The sequence below is a fragment of the Mustela lutreola genome, chromosome 1, assembly GCF_030435805.1.
Source record: "Mustela lutreola isolate mMusLut2 chromosome 1, mMusLut2.pri, whole genome shotgun sequence".
NCBI classification, from domain to species: Eukaryota; Metazoa; Chordata; class Mammalia; order Carnivora; family Mustelidae; genus Mustela; species Mustela lutreola.
The window spans coordinates 213,668,585-213,687,812 of NC_081290.1; the positions used below are offsets into that span (position 1 = coordinate 213,668,585).

Consider the following 19,228-nt stretch of genomic DNA (forward strand, 5'->3'; position numbering starts at 1 on the left):
TGGTTTTAATTTGCATTTCCTTGATGATTAGTGAAATTGAACATCTTTTCATAAACCTGTTGAGGATTTGTATGTCTTCTTGGGAGAAATATATCAGTTCAAATCTTTAGATAATTTATTAATTGGTTCTCTAGGGTTTTTTTGTTTTTTGGTCTTTTTTTTTTTTTTTTGCTCTTGGGTTGTAGGAGTTTAATATATATCTTAGAAATTAAAATTTCTAGAAATAAGAGAAAACCTAAATCTATCCTTTATCAAATATATAGTTTGCAAATATTCTCTCCCATTCTGTAGGTTGGCTTTTCACTATGTTGATTGCTTTCTTTGGTGTGCAGAAGCTTTTTAGTTTATTGTACTCCCACTTGCCTATTTTTGCTTTTGTTGCCTGTGCTTTTGGTGTCCTATCCATGAAATCATTGCCAAAACCAACATCTGAAGCTTTCTCAAGTATCCAAGTCTTGAATACATTTTGAGTTGATTTTTATGTATGGTATGAGATAAATACTCACTTTCATTCTTGTGCATGTGGATATTCAGTTTTCCTAGGACCATTTGTTGAGGAGACTTTTTTCAGTTGTGCATTCCTGGCACCCTTGTCAAAGATCAGTTGACCATAAAGATTGATTTCTGGGTTCTCTGTGCTGCTTCATTGGTTTGTATGTCTATCTTTATGCCAATGTGATACTGTTTTGATTACAAAAGGCCCCAAATACCCAAAACAATCTTGATAAAGCTGATCATACTTCCTGATTTCAAAATGCATTACAAAAATATATAATACAAAGCTAAAGCATCTTCTGGTATCTCAAAGAATAACATTACTTTTATGAAAAAATGCTGTCATGTGTTCCAGTTAGTACCGGGATAATGGAGGCTACCTAAATCCTAATTTCGTCACGTGTCCTTCCCCCAGAACCTGTTAATTCAAAAAGAAGCACAAGTAAACCATTCATGAAGTTGTTCTTTTAGCATTAGTAGGAGACAAAGCTACCACAAACCTCACATTACATGTAGAAAAAAAAATAGCAAATTTCAGAGTTCCTGCTGCTGCTGCTGCAAGAACTCTTTAAAGAGAGTTGTTTAGAATCTCTGGAAGAGAGAAGAGGGCATTAGGACGTGTAGTCACACAGCAGCCTCGGCAAAACATTGCTTCTGGAGGAGGAGATACAAGGAGCAGTTGAGATGTCCCTCTAATACTTGGGGGTGAAAAGAAAGAAGGAAGTAAGGAGCAGGGGGTGGAGGGTGAGTAGGGAAGTGAATATCCTGCAGAAACGAAGAGAACTAAAGATACACTATTTGCTCCCTGTAACCCCAGTAAGTCAGCATCATTCCTATGCCAACAGAAGGCACTGCTCTCAAATTGGGATCCCTGTCCATGAACTGCCTAGCGGTAGGCAAAATCATAAGTAAATAATAAGGTACAAGGTGTCCAAGGGAAAATGTATTGAAATGAAAGTTTAATAAGATTCATTTAATTTAGAAGGAGAATTTAAATGAGGTAAAGGCAGACTTTAAAAGGGTCAGAAAGTGGTTGAAGTGGAAGGTGGGCAGAGGAGATCTGACATACAATTGGAAGCTCTAAAGAAGAAAAACAATATTTGAACTAAATAAATAGTCAAAGCCATAATCCAAGAAAATTTTCTAGAAATAAGAGAAAACCTAAATCTATATATTAAAAAGGCCCACTGATCCCTGGGAAAATTGACTCAGAATGCTTAAGCCCAGGACGTATCATGGTAAAACCATTAGATCTTAAAGTCAAAGAAAAATTCCTCAGGATCTCAAGCAAAGAACAGTATGTAATGGCTAAAAAAATTGGTTTGGCATTAGACTTCTCAAAAGTAGCTTATACAGCAAGCCAAGAGTGGAATAGCATTTTCAAGAAACTCAAGGATAGAGAGTGTGAGTCAAAGGTGTTATATCTAGCTGTCCATCGTAGCAAGGCTATAGAAAAACAATTTAAAGTGTTCAAGAACTTAGGGAATGCTGTGCCGCAAGCGCATCCTCAAGGATCTACTAGCACTGTGGTTCTCAAAGTGTGGTTCCCAGACCAGCAACATCAGAATCACGCAGGAACTTAGAAATGCATCTTCTCAGGCCCCCCGCAGGCCTGCTGAATCAGAGCCTTCGGGGTGAGGTTCATCAGTTTGTATTTCATCAAATCCTCCAGGTCATTGTGAGGCACAGTCCACAAGAGAATGGGCTTCTTCCAGCCAAAGAATGAGAACACTTTGACAGAGGACTGATAACAGGCATTTAATATACTGATGGTAGATGTAAATCTAAGACATGGGTGGGGACATGATTGGAGTAGCAGTGTGTAAAGCATCATATATGTCACCAAAATAGAAAGAGCACAACAACAAAAGTTGTTCTCTCACAGAAGTGAGAGAATAGAAGAAGGGCATATGTGGGGGTGGGGGGAGCCGTGTGGTTTTCTGGGAAATAAATAAATAAATAAATGACAAAAGTAGAATAAGACCATTAATTATTGTATAGGTAATAGGTAGAATTCAGATGATACCATTTTTTAAAATTTATTTTTGCTTATTTTATTTATTTATTTATTTATTTAAATATTAAATTTATTTATTTTTTTTAATAGACATATAATGTATTGTTAGCTCCAGGGGTACAGGTCTGTGAATCACCAGGTTTACACATTTCATAGCACTCATCATCGCACATACCCTCCCCAGTGTCCATATCCCCACCCACCCTCTCCTGTCCCTCCTCCCCCCCGGCAACCTTCAGTCTGTTTTTTGAGATTGAGTCTTTTATGGTTTGTCTCCCTCCCAATCCCACCTTCTTTCATTTTTCTTTTCCTACCCCCCAACCCCCCCACATTGCATCTCCACTTCCTCATATCAGGGAGATCATATGATAGTTGTCTTTCTCTGATTGACTCATTTCGCTAAGCATAATATCCTCTAGTCCCACAGAGGATACCATTTTTTAGAAAGATTTATTTATTTTGTTTTGTGGGGGCGGGGGGGGCGGCGAGGGAAAGGGAGGGAATCTCAATCTCCAAACAGACTCCCTGCTGAGTATGGAGCCCAGAGTGGGGCTTGATCTCGTGACCCTGAGATCAAGACCTGAGCTGGAATCAAGAGTTGGACACTTAACCAACTGAGCCACCCAGTGCCCCCAGAGACTGACAAACCTGACAAACAAGGATAGTAAAAGATTAAGGAAGGAAAAAAAGGAGGATTAAGGACATCATAAAAGACATAATGGCAAAAGTCACCAGTAGAATAAGTCAGCTAAATCCAATACATGATCCTGCGGTGAAAACAATTACTGAGAGAACTTCGTTGGTACAATTGATGAAGTTAGAATACGGAATGTAGGTAACCATACTGCATCAACATCAAACTGAGTGTTGGCTGTGATGTGAACGTTCAAGAACTTCCTGTTCTTAGAGAGAAAGTGCTGACTGTGGGGTAAAGTGGTGTTATACGTGTAACCTACTCAGATAGTTCAGAAAAAGTGATACACAGTTGAGAGAGAAAAGGCAAACATGGCAGAATGTTAAAAATCGGTAAGTCTGTAAAGGGTGTATAGGAGTTTTTTGGTACTCTTGCAAATTTAATGTAAATTTTAAATTATTGCAAAATAAAAAGTTTGTAAAAATTCCGTGTCAGTCAGTGATAGTTACCCCAGTTCTCTGGTTCACAGGTTTATTGTATTTGAATGGAACAGTCTTCCACTTCTTTAAAATATTCTATATTTCAAACCTTGCTAATGCATATCAGTCATCTCAATAAATTTGAGTTTAGTGAATTTTATTAGAACAAGGCAGACAGCGATGACTAATGTCATCATAAATCTTGGCTAAAAATGAGAATACATTTTGGCGGGGGCGTGGGGGTGCCTGGATGGCTTGGTTGGTTAAGCATCTGACTCTTGATTTCAGCTCATGTCATGATCTCAGGGTTGTGAGCTCAAGTCCCATGTTGGGCTCCTATGGAGCCTGCTTAAGATTCTCTCTTTCCCTCTCTCTCTGCCCCTCCCCTCATCCTCACTGTAATTTTCTTAAAGTATTTAAAAACATGATTACTATGTATGTATACAATATGATTAAAACTAAAAGAGCTAAAAATTCATTTGATTATTCAGATTTTTAAAAAAGATCATATTGATTTATTTGAAAGAGAGAGAGGGGGCACAGGCAGGGAGAGTGACTGGCAGAGGGAGAGGGAGAAGCAGGCTCCTCGCTGAACAAGGAGGCTGATGAGGGTCTTCATCTCAGGATCCTGGGATCATGACACCCACCAAAGACAGATGCTTAACAGCTGAGCCACCCGGGTGCCCTGATTATTCACATTTTTTAGTCTCATAACTCTGTGATCATTTGCTAAAAACCTCATGTTGACAAAGCAGAAGAAGATTTGCATTGAATACTTAAGCTTTGCCCTTCTTTGTCCAAACAAAATAATCAGCAAATGAGTCTCATTTTGTTTTTTGTTTTTGTTTTTGTTTTTTTTTTAATGAGTCTCGTTTTTTAAATACACTAAAACTCAAAGCATTAATGGGAATTAACTTAGACTGGAAAAATTAAGTGACTTAACTAGTACCAGTGGTAGGCCCTTCTTTAAAAAAAATGCATTTATACCAGCTTTAACTCAGTGTTAAAAATCATAATGAAGTACTTTGTTTTTCTTTTTGAAGATATGGATGTAATGAGGCCCTTAATAAATGAGCAGAATTTTGATGGGACATCGGATGAAGATCAGGAACAAGAGCTCCTTCCTGTTCAGAAGCACTACCAGCTTGATGACCAGGAGGGTATTTCGTAAGTGTTACGGGGTTAAATGTCTCCTTTTCATTTAGTATATTTTAACCTTCTGTAGGTAAAGCACAGGTACTACACAAGGCACACAGATGAGTAAGATATTGTCCCTACCCTCAAGGTATTTGTAGTCCATTTGGGAACGAAGAAATGCATCTAAAAGACAGAGCAGCACATGGAAATTGCTGCAGTGATGGTCCCATGCTTTGGATCTTGCAAGAAGGGAGATCTGATTGAAAGGATTAGAAATTTTATGAGCTGTGGCTTTGAAATGGTTAAGAGTTAGACAGTGGGAGGTAGTAAACACTTCTTCATGCTGAGTGAATGGTATAAAACAAAGTCATGGTGGTGGGAAAGCAGTGGAACCTTGTAGAACTGTTTTTGTTATTTTGTCATCATTAATAGATTTGAGTAAGTTCTTACTCTGACAGTTAAGCAAAGTTAGATTTTAGTTGATCAAAATAGTATAAACTGAAAAAAATTTAGGCAAGCATGTTTATTTCAATCCATTTAAGATTTGCACTGTTCTTCCTAGTTGAACTTACTTTTTCTTGGCTAAGAGACTTTCTTCTGATGCCTCTTGGAAATTTAGGTGGAATTCCTTAGGGAGTACATGATGTCTAAATGGTAATCAGTATTTATCTTACCTGGTGATTCACATAGTTTTAAGACTTGTGTGCTTTTTCTTTTAGTTAACTTGCTGTTAGGTTGATAATCATAGATCAAATGTGTTTAGTACTGTGTTTCATAGACAGTGTCAATAAATTGCTCTGTTTTAATAGCCTAGCCATGTATAATCTTCAGCATTATTCTGAATGTCATAGCAGCCAGGCATCTTATGAGAAAATTACCTTTTATGTATTTCTTTAGTATGTACAAAAATAGTATCACTTAAATATCTCATTTACTCTACATAATAACCCTCTGTGTCTCCTTTTTTGAATGGCAGAGGTAGCACATGAGTCCATACGACCTCTGGCCTGTTCAACTTCTGGTTGAGTAGAAATGTTACTTGATTCCTTGCCGAGATTGATTTTCAATTCCTTTCTAATGCTAAAACTGTGATCATGTGATTTTATTAGCTTTTTTCCTAAAATCTTAACAATGTTTACTTTTCAGATTTGTGCAAACTCTTATGCATCTGCTTAAAGGAAATATTGGAACGGGCCTGTTAGGGCTTCCACTGGCAATAAAAAATGCAGGCATAGTGGTAAGAATTATCTTTGTGAACTCTATCTAACTTACAGTTATCTCTCTTAATTACAGCAAAAATGACAAGCTAACCGCTGGCCTAGTCACATATGACCTGACCAGGTAACAATGAGATTGTACTGATAAGATTGTGTAAACAGTGATAGTAATAGTCAGCAAAAATGAGAATTAATTACTCTTTTCATTTCTGTTTAACTACTTAACTTTTTGTTTAATCACTTAACTTTCAAATACTTCATAGTGTTTGGCAGAAAGCCTAAAATAGTATTTGATTTTTCCAAGTATGGTTTTATCTTATTACTTTTTTAGATTTCTGGGGATGTAAGCCATGTACTCATATCAACAAATATATTTATAGAGTAGATTATTTGAGTTGGTGAAATTTTATGGTTTTTTGGATTCAGAATAAAATATGCGGTTTTCAGATTTAAAGAATATTAGTAAAGAAAAGGGATAACAATACTGTTTGAAAACAAATGTGCAAAGTGTTGTTAGAACTAGTTATTGTCATTGCAGAGAATCTTAGGGAGAATTGCCTTATGAACTAATGAAATTATATTTAGTCTTTTTAATTTTTTTTAAGATTTTGTTTGAGAGGGAGCGAGAGAAAGAGCATGAGTGGCGGGAGAGGCAGAAGAGAGGGAAAAGCGGGCTCTGCTGAGCAGGGAGCCCGACGTGGGGCTGGATCCCAGGATCCGGAGTCATGGGTCATCTCAGGTCATCTCAGGTCATGAGATCATGACCTGAATTGAAGGCAGAGGCCTAACTGACTGAGCCACCCAGGTGTCCCTGCTTAACCTTTTATTAGAGGTCTAAAACCTTACCAATTTGCTAAGAACAGTTTTAACTGTCCTTTCTCTCTGCATTTGACTTGCCCACCCTAATTTAGAGAAACTTAAACTATTTCTGATTACAAAAATAAATTCTGACAGTATTTTTCTGGGTTGCAATAATCCAGGCATTACTTCAATATTAGTAAACAAATACTTGAAATTTTTTATGTACCACTTTTAAAAATAATCTTCTTCACACATAGCAAGTGCTCAACAAGCACAGCCCAAGATGGGTACAGCAGTTTTTAGTCATTCAGATTTAACTATCACGATGGGACACTGATGGTCATAGGCTTACCATCGGGTGTTACTGGAGGTGAGGTCTATCCTACCTTACTGCACACCTGTAGTCTGTGCTCATAGGGTCGGCTTAGCAAGCCGTGGAGATGGAGTCATACGCACTTGTCTTAAGTATTACTGAAATTGGTTCAGTATCAAGATCGTGAATTTTCCTATATGCAAATGACTAATCATTTTGTCCATCAAAATTGAATCACACAGATGAGTAGTCCATTGTCTCATTCATAGTAAGACAGCTTAATTTTTGTTAAACTTAAATATTTAATCCTATACATTTTTTCCCCCCACAGCTTGGACCAATCAGCCTTGTATTTATAGGAATTATTTCGGTTCACTGCATGCACATTTTGGTACGCTGCAGTCACTTTCTGTGTCAGAGGTAAATGAGGATTTGTTAAGTGTGCTCTGTTTCCTTTAAAGCAATGTATTTATTTAAAGCATCAGCTAGTCTTAACTGTGCTTTGCAACTAACAATTATATTTCCTCTAATCTGGTAGTAGTTAAGTCTAAAATAATGAATATGGAAAAAGATAGTATTTCCTGTGATTGAAATCTGGTCAGAATATATTCACTTCTTCTAGAATACAGCCCTGTTTAGTGAAATGGCATGGTTTCTTACCATGTAAATTAAAAAAAATCCGGATCGACATGGAGGCCTCAGCACTACTTTCAGTTATAGAGTGATGGTCTTCTGTTTGGTAGAAATTCATTTTAGGGTATGGTGCCTTGGTGTTCTTTGCTGACCTGTGGATTGGCAAATAGTAAAATTATATTCTTTTTTCTTTGTTTTTGTATCATGAAATGTTTCTACTTACACAATGGACTATTTAAAAACTAAATATTGCCTATTCTAGTAAACTAATACTCTAATCTTAAGTCTTTTTGTTATTGTTGTTAAATGTTATCATAACTTTGGGCAAGTCATTTACGATCTTTAAATAACAATGATACCTGAAAAAAAAAGTGGGGAATAGAACAAGGGGAAATAATGCCTATCTCAGGGGCTGAGTATTAGGTAAGATAGTTTATATGTAAATAAATTGTAAAGCCCTGCGCTGATGTATAAAATAATGCCCTTCTAAGAATAAATAATCAGGCAGTGAATAATGTAGTTGAAGCTTTTTGTAATTGAAATACTTACATATTTAAGTCAGTGAAGCACAAATATTACATTATATGACTTCTACAAATATGTAAACTTTGACAGTAGATAAAAACTAATATATTGGTAAAAATAACATTTAAAATTTCATGATACATATCTTTGAGTATGCAGTTCTTGAAATTTCGAAAACTCCTCTGTCAGTGCATGGCCTTGCATTTATTAGTTCCTATTTATTTGATGTTCTTTTCAAGGGTTGGATTTATAGGCCAACTTCAAATTTTCCTTTTTCATATGCACATGTGTCCTTAAATTACAGGTTCAAAAAGTCAACATTAGGTTATAGTGACACTGTGAGTTTTGCTATGGAAGTAAGTCCTTGGAGCTGTCTTCAGAAGCAAGCAGCATGGGGACGGTAAGCACTTGTATGTTGTTAATATCTGCTTACAGAAATCACATCATTTTTTAACTATTTTAATTTTGGCAAGATACATGAATAGAAGTATGATAAAGCTGGGGGAATAAATATAATCTTTAGAGTTACACAGACTTGGGTTCAAATCTCAATTCTACCATTTTTCAGTTTTATGACCTGAATCAAATGATTTGTCATTTTGTTTTAGTTTTCTCACCATCAGATGACTTTATGGTGATACTTACTTCACAGGATTACTATAGTATTTTAAATAAAATGACATTTATAAAGCATCTGGCTAACCTATGACATAATCGTGCTAATATGTTTTTAAGGAAAGGAGCAAAAGCAAGAAAAATGTTGCAGACTCATTATTTTAGATTAAATTGTGGTATTTAGCTATATGCTTATGGGATATTTGAAGTGTGTATTTTAGCATAATCTTAATTTTACTGTCTTATTGTTTAAATGTAACTATCATTGGTATACATGACTGATCAAAGCCAGATGAATACAGGACTGGAAAAATAAGCATGGGTAATCAACAAAATGCTCACTGTAGTACCAGTGATATGTGTAAGGGAAATTAAGAGCATGGGGAAAAAAAACAGTGCTAAGAGACTTTATGGTTCAATATGGCCTTTCTGGAGATTTGTAGGAAGTGAGATTTGTTTATGAACTGCTCAGAGTTCTTGATATGCCAAGTAGAAGAAGAAGAAAATGGCCTAATGCTCTAGGATTTGCCCCAGAACCCCATCTTCTTCCTTTTTCTGCCCCAGAGTAGACACAGCTTTGTCCGTTTTTTTCTATCAAGAAGAATGACTTTCCAAGTAGATGTGGCTGGAATGATTGTTAGTAGGATACTAAAATCCAAGGTGGATGAAAAGATCTTAAGGGAATACTTAAATGGAGCTCATCAGAGAAAAGAGACTTGAATTTGTTATAGGGTACCAAGATTATTTACAAGGGAGATCCCCGAAGAACTATGAGAGCAGTAGTTATGACAAGAGTGAAGATAGGCAAGGGCCCTTCCAGTTTCAGATGAGAGAAGGAAGGTGTATAGATCTGTGGACCAGGTTGTTTGACACGTTAACATCCGTGGTCAGATAAAAGCTGTAATGAATTAGTAGGTGCATGCTGTTGTAACCACTCATCGTTCTCCAAACAAAATAGAGAAATGTGGGCTGTGTATTATTACTAGATATGCAGATTTAGAACTACCATTCCCAAACTATGCTAATTTGACTGGTGACATTCCCTTTCTACTACTGTGCACTATTTCATGTAGCTAGAATTTTCTTAAGTATCTCATTAAACAATAACAGAGCTAAGCTACTGGAAGGGTCTTTGGTCTTATGATTCAGGGCCATGCCCCCAGTCCTTTCCCATTCCGTGTTCTTATTGGTGATTTGGATAATGGAGAGCTTGCTCACTCATCATACTTGCAAATGATATGAAGCCGGGAGGGCTGGGAAGTACCCTGGGTTAATCAGGAAAAGTTCTCGAGAAGCAGGAGAGACGGGCCTAATCTAAAAGATGAAATGTTTTCTAAGTTGTTTTATAAGCAGATACTCAGACTGTTGAATTTCAGAAATAAATGATAGGGAAATTTTCACCTTTTAACTTAATGGAACATCTTTTTGCTCAATAATAATTCTAGTGACCTACCGATTATAAATGTGTGCCGTTTGTAGAAAAATACATATTTTGTTTATTTCTTATTTGAAGGAAGTGAAAAGAATGTAAGCTGTAACAAAATGTTTTAAAATAGTTTAAAAAGAGAAAAATATATTGATGTATCAGCAGCTCTTAGTGATCTTATTTGTGGGTATCTCTTTTCAGGAGTGTGGTTGACTTTTTTCTGGTGATAACACAGCTGGGATTCTGTAGTGTTTATATTGTCTTCTTGGCTGAAAATGTAAAACAAGTAAGTATTTTCCTCCAGCTATTGAGATCAGTTTCTCCCACTTCTATAGTTATGGCATCAGATCTCCTCTGAGTAAGCCCTGGTTGAACACAGAAATGTGTTCCTTTCATAAGCCATGTTCCTTTATAAATTTTCCTTTCGTCTCCTTTTTTGTAAGCTGGATTTTCTACTACTGTTGTTGATTTTACTTTTCTTGCCATTATGTATCAGTAGTGTTTGTTCTGTTAGATCTGAACTGGACATAATTTAACTGACTCTTAGATACCTGAAATTTAGCAGAAACACAGATGTTTGGGGAGCATATTGGGGAGCATATTGCTTTTTCATAAATAAATATATAAGGCTTTAGTCAGTAACCTAAAAAGTAAAGTAAAAAGTGGGTATTACTAAAATCTAGTAGTTACTGCTATTATCTGGAAAGATACTACATCCAAAAATGTGCAGTGTTCTGAAATTGTCTCCATACTTTAAGGATTTGCTTTACAAGCAAGTGGTTTGCAGTCTTGGTAGAGACTGACTGTCAATTTGAACAAACATGCAAAGCACTGAAATAAAAAAAGCTCCTCTATCCAAACAATGCCGAAACACATTTCCTTATGCGCTCTAGCTTGTAACTAGTACATTATGCCCTGTTCTTCTTTAATCATTATTTTCATCAATAACGTTCATTAACTGTCCACGCGTGCATTTTGCAGTAGTAGACATCTTACATAGTAGTATGTAGAACTTGTAGGCATTTTAATGCAAAATGATGATGTAAATATGTTTTCTAAAGAGTCTGTATGTAGCGATATAAGTATATATTTGGCTTACTTTTTCAAGTATAAAATATGCTTCATTTTGTAGTTAGAGCAGGGATGGCACACTTTTTCTGGAAAGGGCCAGATAGTAATTATTTTCAGTTTCACAGGCCATATGGTCTTCTCAGCTTAGCCATAGACAATAATATATAAACAAATATAAACTGTAATATTCCAATAAAATCATATTTACAAAATTAGGTGGCAGACTGGATTTGGTGTATGGGACATAATTTGCTAAAGCCTCTAGCTTAGATTTTTAATATTGGAAAGGCTCATTGAGTCAGCCTTTCTTTATAAATAAGAGAGTCAATGCTTTCATTAGCATTGCTTGTTACAGTTGATGTGCTTTTGATTTACAAGTGTTTAATTCCACAAGTTGCTTATTCTTTGGACTATTAACTCAGTCAAGAGGCTATCTGGTATTAAGAACTGATAAGACACATCATTTTACCAGTCATTTATGTGGAATACAAGGGAAATGATCCCTTTTTAGGATTGTGCAACTTGGCAATAATGTGTCTTTTCTAATATTTCCCAAGAGAGCTTCCAAAAAGCTTGATTTGAATTTATGGATAATGCTAATAATGCCTTATAATTTTATGTTAATAAAGTATGACATTTTTTCATTTAGTCTTTACAACTACTCTGTAATGTACAATGCTCGTTTTTTGAATGCGTAAATTGACTCTCACAAAGCATGGGCAGTGTGCCCTAAGTCGTGTGACTCAAGCTGAGACCTAGGTCTGTGACCCAGCTGCCACCCGTCACTGGACAGGATCATGTCTGATTTTAGCTGTGTGTGCGTGCAGTATGACAGAATAGATGTCTGTAAGCTTAGGGCTGGTGACGTTTTCCTGCAGAATAGAATCAGTTGCTTCCAAAGTTGACTGGAAGAATGTAAATCATTTGCACATATTCTAAGCAGACCAGGTAGAAAAAGTGACTTTCTAGGAGGAAGGAAATTGCCTACTGTAGATAGAAGGACAAAAGTCCTTTTGAGGCATAAAAAGCAACATGGAAAAAGATGCTCAGACTTGAGAGAGGTTTTGAAAGCAATAGTGAACCCCTCGCCTTAGCAGAGCGGACAGATGGTCCCTGAGACAGACGCTTCAGAGAAGCCCGCATCTGACGGCAGTCTCCAGCAGTAGACACGCTGGTGGTTCCACCTTACCGTCTACTACTCTTACAGTTTAAAACTCTTAAGTTTATTACTGCATTAATCCACATAAAAACAAAGATGCAATATTTTATCAAATCAGAGAAGTGGGGGTTTAGTTGCCATACAGGGAGATGGGAGTACATACAGGGAACCTCCTGCTCTGTAACTGCCGCAGGGCTGTTTTTAGTCCCATTAAGTCATTATGAGCATTGGGGGGAGGGAGGGGGAAGGATGGGTAGTGCCTCCAGGATTCTAGCCCATTGTGGGTAGCTCCTTTCTGTTCTTACTCTAAGATACTCTAGAGAATTTCAGAAGGATAAAAATAGTATATATGGGCATGAAGAATGGGGAAAGGATATTACACTAACAGAAAAAATACATAATGTTAACCTAAGACCATGGACTTCAGAGACAGAAGGTCCAAATTCAAATCCCTACTCTCAGTTTTAAGTCACACATGGGTCAAGATCCCCTTATCCTTGGTCAAGCCTTAGTTTCCTTACTTGTAAAATGGGAATAGCAACAAAATCTCCCATTGTTCCTCCTAAACTTACCATGAGGCTCAGCTGACAAAAAGTTTGTGAAAGCCTTTGCAAAATGTGAAGTAGTTTAGAAATACAGGGTCTTTAGTTCTGCATTTATTTTCGCTTTGCTGAAGAACATAATCTACTTTTGGAATTCTAACCATTAGATTACTGAATCATTGAAAACTCATAAGTAGTAGATGTTAGTAAATTTAAGCTTTAAATGGAAACAACTGAATTTAGTAATTTTATTTTATAATATTTATTTCAGTGTTTTGCATTTTGGTAAACATGTGAGATCATAGGAAGTCCTATTAGATAGCCAATATCTGTCTCTAGAGGGCATCAAAGGACTCAAATGTTTACCTGAATCTTGCTCTGGGTATGTATCTACACTTTATTTTATTTTTTAATCCTGACAATTTTTATAACTGTCTTTCTGCCAAAGAATACTAAATTATTATGAGATATTTGTGATAGAATTAATTTCATATTCTCAACCATCTCACCATTCAAACTACCCTTTTTAAAATTGGTTATGTAACTGATTTTCTCTTGCCAGGTATCCTTGTTAGAGCTTAATTTTGATCATTATCTAATCTGATTATGGGCAGTACTTCTTAGATACAGAAGCATTTGGCTATAAATAAATTTGCAATTGGGAAAATTGAGTCAACAAAAAATTTATAATCTTAAAACCAAGTAACGTGAATTACCAATCTTTTATTTCAAATTGTAAAATATAAAATAGAAAGTTGTGATGACCAGTCACAAGATAAATATGAGGTGTGCAGTTTAAGTGGTTTCTGATGTAACCTGAGAGTTTGTTAGCACTGTGTGAGTTACAAGTTGCCTATTTAGTTTAAACTCGTAAATATAGTCCCTGCAGTTTAAGATGATGTATACACTAAACATTGCTTTTCATAAGTTGTAAATATAAAATTAAAATAAACACTTGAATTGTTAGTCATACTATAATTTTTGTTCTAAACTTCTGACCTGCAGGCCTCTTAATACTTAGTATATTTAGAGAGAGGGATGTCAGAGTAGAGGCCAGGCGGCTCCTTGGGCAGGGCCCCCTCTGCAATGGGGATATTTAGTCCAGTTAAAGCATGCAGTTGTCACAAGCTGAATTCTAGTCTCATGCCTGGGCTGGAATCCTAGAACTACCACTTACTGACTTGATACTACGTAAGCTTTTTTAACCCTCCTTAAATCTGTTTTCTTAAAACCCACCTCAGAGTTGTTTTGAGGATGAGATGAGATGTTGTGTACCACGTTAGTTCAGTCCTCAAAAACTGCTTCCTGTTATTACTGTAGGCTGTGGTTCTTAAAAATTGATGTATCTGGAGACTTGATCACGTTCATGTGTTCAGTGGGGAGGGGGTACAGTGTTTGGGGGCAAGTAGATTTTCACTAGTATTTAAATTACAATATTGTCTGCCTCTGCTGTGAGTTTTTAAGAATGTTTTTAAAATCCTTTATAATTTCATTTCTAGTTTAGTAAATTGGATCACAGAATTAATTGGATAAGAGACCATTTTTAATATATATAAACTATAAGTTATTATATCTCTCTTGAACACTAAATGTTGGTTTATAGAAATGGCTGAATAAATTTTAAGGTAAAACTGATTTATTGAAGTGTATTGCTCTAGCAGAAATTTACCTATATCTAACACATGGCCATCAATGAATTTAGTGGATTCTTATTAAGTATTTTTTGATAGTGATGATAATTTATAAACAGTTGTTTTATAAAACAGTTTTAAAGTTAGACTATGATTTCTAAACTTTATCTTGACAACTGTACATTTCCTAGAGGAACTTAGAGCTTGCTTCCTCCTCTGAAGAAAATAAGTTGTAGTAGGATATGGTCATTTTTTTTTTTTAAAGATTTTTATTTATTTATTTGACAGATCACAAGTAGGCAGAGAGGCAGGCAGAGAGAGAGGAGGAAGCAGGCTCCCCGCTGAGCAGAGAGCCCAATGCGGGGCTCGATCCCAGGACCCTGGGATCATGACCTGAGCCTAAGGTAGAGGCTTTAACCCACTGAGCTACCCAGGTGCCCCAGGATATGGTCATTCTTAACAAGTATGCATCCACTTTTGATTATCTCAAAAACAAATTGAACCTTTGCAGGGATCATGAGTACAAAGCTTCAAAATAAATTAGTAAATTCATCCTCATCATTTTCTAGTGAACCTTCTTTTTACAGTATGATAAAAGAAGTTATTTTGCAAAGAAGATTATCCTATTTAATTATCCTTAAGCTTGATAAATATATATTTCTAAGAAGCTAGACTATCTTGAAAAAGGTAAATATTTGACTAATCATAAAGGAATTTAACATAGAGTATATAGATAATAATTTTCTTTATTTTTTTTTATTTATAAGTTGATGGAATTTCCCCCCCCTCTTTCTTATTCTCCTGGTAATGCTATATAGGTTCATGAAGGATTCCTGGAGAGTAAAGTATTTCTTTTGAACAGTACCAATTCTTCAAACCCTTGCGAGAGAAGAAGTATTGACCTAAGGATATATATGCTTTGCTTTCTACCATTCATAATTCTTTTGGTCTTCATTCGTGAGCTAAAGAATCTGTTTGTGCTTTCATTCCTTGCCAACATTTCCATGGCTGTCAGCCTTGTGATAATTTATCAGTATGTCATTAGGGTAAGTATAATATGTTTTTAACTGTCGTATGTGTTTCTTAATAAGTAAATTCTTTGTTTACTTTGGAGGTGAAAGCAGTGGTACGTAAAGACCCCTGCCTCGTTATGTGGCATACCGATCAACTTTGAGTCAACTTTGGTCTCTGGTTGGGGGATACTGATCAGCTTGAAAGGTGTGTGCCATAGAGCACAGGCTTAGTGTTCAGGTCTGGTTTTAGATTTTGGTAAATATGCTTCTGGGCTTTATGACTTTGCTGCAGAAAAGAGTAATACCCACCCTAGGAAGCTGTGAGATTTAAGATCATGCCTCAATACACAGTGCAACATGAAACAAAGACCTCAGAACTGTTTTGTTTACTCTTTTAAGATTTGAACCAGCTTCCAGATGGAGTATAGATATAATTTTTAAATTTTCTTTTATTTGCTTTTATTTTCCTATTTATTTTATTTTTTAATTTTCCTTTATTTGCTGCTACCATCTCAGTTCACTGCCACTGCCCTAGTCCGTTCACTGCCATTGCCCTAGTCTGTAACTTCTTAATCAGAAGACCTCGGTTGATTTCATTGTCCATTGTCTGGGGAGCCCAACCATAAAAGAAGTATTCCTTAAAAAAAATTTTTTTTTTGATTGATGGGATTCAGGGGATCTGCAGATGCAGTCAAAATATTTGCAAGATCTAATGTTTATGTATATATGCATTCTTCTACTGAGCACTGTATAGCTTTCATTTCTCAAAAGGGGCCAGTGACTCAGAAAAGGTCAAGCATTCCTGTTCTCTTCTTTTCTCATCCAACCCATTTTGTATATTATTGCTGCAGTTGTTCTAAAACCTCCACTGGCAGTTTATTACAAACTCTGTTTCATACCTGCCTCCCCCACCAAATTCCAAAATCTGTCGACATTTTCTTACTGTACATAAGAGTGGAAGGGGACAGGCCGGAAGGTCTCAGAAGGCTTTCCATAGTTCATGAATCCTTAGCTGAGCTTGTAAGAGTCAGCGGAGCAGAAAAGGAGGCTCCTTGGGTAGAGGGAACAGTGTGAGCCTTGAGTAACTGTTGATGTTATCAAATGACTCAGACACTTACTACCCTTTTCACTTTGACCATAGCTTGTGTTTTCCATCATGTATTATCACTATAGCAAACATGTCTCCCTGTGCTTCAGATGTTCTAGACCTCTTTATTTCCCAGATTATCCATGTGCATTCACACTTCAGTTTCTTTTTTCATCCTGTTTCCTTTGTCTTGAATCCCACTTCCAGTTAGCTAGGGCAGAGTGAGAACCAGTCTAGGTGTAGCTGGAAAATAGAGCCATTGTGGAACCAGAGCTCTTGAACAAGATGTGCATTTGTGAGTTTCCAGATAGTGAAAGTTGGAACGAGGCTATGCGTCAAGACCAAGTAATCAAAGCCAAAGTCAAGGAATATGTACAAATAATGAGGGTAATGAGAACTGTCAAGGTAAAGTTTAAGACACAGAGACCAGGAGGAGACCTGTACTAGGAAGCAGCAGAGTTATGATGTAAAAAAGCCAAAGTTAGGAGCAGGTACCTCGGAGACTGAAAGAGCAATGGAAACAAAGTAGAAAATGGATTTCATTGGACACCGTGAGTGGGGTTTGACACCGTGGCTCTCAGTTCAGACTGAGGATGCTTGTGTATTTCCTGTCATGCCAGGAGCCATACCTGGAGTGAAGAGCCCGGGACTTGAAGGTAGCAGCAGGTAATCAGAAGCGTTTAGCCCAGATGGAATGTGTGGGCATGAGGGAAATAATGGCTTTTGGCAGTGAAGTCCTAACAGCTTGGCTACATTTAACATAGGATGCTTAAAGTGTTTATTGAAAGAATTACTCACTTTTATAACATACATTTGCTGTTGTAAAACTCAGAAGTATATGATTTTGCTCTTTATTTTAAAGAATTTAAAATAAGTAAAGACGTTAACTTCTCTTATTTTGTTTTCTTTCTCTAGAATATGCCAAGTCCCCACAACCTTCCAATAGTGGCTGGTTGGAAAAAATACCCACTCTTTTTTGGTACTGCTGTGTTTGCTTTTGAAGGCATAGGAGTGGTAAGGATTTACTCTTTATTATTATTTTTAAGGCAACACAAAGATTTATGTAGTCAAACTACATTAAAAAATGCATTTTTTCTTTTTTGTTTTGTAGTTTGGTAGCTTATATTTGAATTATAGTTCAGTTTAGATTTTTAACACTTTATTATGGAAAATTTCAAGCCTAAGACAAAATAGAGAATAGTAGATGAACTTTCTTGTCAGCATCACCCAGCTTCAAAATTCAATTCATGGCCAATTTTGTTTTATCTGTCTTCTATCTCATCTGCCAAGACCAAATTATTCAGAAAGAGCCCAAGCATCACATTTTATAGACTAGATGATTTTAAGGGAATTGAAATTGTTACAAAGTTGCCATTACATAGAAGAATCAAATATAAATTCTCCCTTTAGATTTATACATATCATGTTTGTTTTGAGAAATGATGTTATCATAAAGCTACTACCAAGAAATACAAGCACCCTGAGGATCCTCAGATATTAAGTATTTCCATTTAAGATGCTTCCAGTTTATTTAAAGCCTGGAATGTATACATTTGGGGAAGATAAAATATCACTCTCTGCTCTCTCCATGTCTAATGGTTTAGTACGGGAGGGAAAACACTTACACATACCTATATGAACCACAGATGAAATACGACCTAGAAGACAGTTTTATACCATTTTACTTGGGTTCTTGCTCTCTCTTAATTCTTCTTTAGAGAATTCTCACGAATTCTTACAGTTCTGTTTATGACGGTTACAGACATAACTGCAGATTTTCGTTTCCATCTTTAACCAGTAAGTTCTAGTTAACTATTGGACGTACCTAGTTAAGTTGTCCTTTAACATCTCAAGTTCGACAGCTCTGAAGCTGACATAGACTTTCTTAATCCAAAGCTAGCTTCACTTTCTCATTTCTCTATTTCTCTTAGTTTTACTTTCAGTCACTCAAGCTTGAAACATTGGAACGTTTCATTTCACTTTGTCCGTTTCCCCCCATTCCATTGGTAATCAAGGCATGTTTATTTTTCTTTCATAGTTCCCCATAAATGAAATTACATTTAAAACACCCACAGTGCTTCTTGCCCCAGAGGGAGCCTACATGGTGCTAGCTGTGCTGGCACCATTCTTAACCATAGTCCCTTATTTTAGGTCTGGATTATCTCCAGAACATCCAGATGGTTCTCTCTCCTATTAACTAGTTAATATTTCCATATGGATCTAACTTACCTAAGAAGTAGAGCTGCTACTGGAGTTATTGTGGTATAGGGCTATTGTGAGGATTACATGAGGTGCTGCCTGCAAAGCATCTGGAAAAATCCCTGGCAGGGGGTGGTCCAGGATGGCAAGAAGGGAAGAGCCTGAACTCCCTTTCTCCCATGGACACACTACAACTAAAACTACATGTGGAATAATGGCCTCTGAGAAGGACCT

At 36.4% G+C, this 19,228-nt stretch overlaps 1 protein-coding gene across 2 annotated transcripts in view; it reads left to right on the top strand.

Annotated features, from left to right (window-relative positions):
* Positions 1 to 19,228, top strand: part of SLC36A4 (solute carrier family 36 member 4) — a 54,849-nt gene that overhangs the window by 12,603 nt on the left and 23,018 nt on the right. Inside the window, exons 2-8 of one of the 2 annotated variants that reach the window (XM_059186725.1) lie at positions 4,669 to 4,792; positions 5,909 to 5,999; positions 7,425 to 7,513; positions 8,556 to 8,651; positions 10,494 to 10,578; positions 15,514 to 15,741; positions 17,711 to 17,809. In XM_059186725.1, coding sequence (XP_059042708.1) covers positions 4,669 to 4,792; positions 5,909 to 5,999; positions 7,425 to 7,513; positions 8,556 to 8,651; positions 10,494 to 10,578; positions 15,514 to 15,741; positions 17,711 to 17,809 — 812 coding nt within the window. Of the gene's footprint in view, positions 1 to 4,668; positions 4,793 to 5,908; positions 6,000 to 6,055; positions 6,104 to 7,424; positions 7,514 to 8,555; positions 8,652 to 10,493; positions 10,579 to 15,513; positions 15,742 to 17,710; positions 17,810 to 19,228 lie in introns of those variants that run through there. The other variant, XM_059186735.1, reaches the window with a different exon arrangement.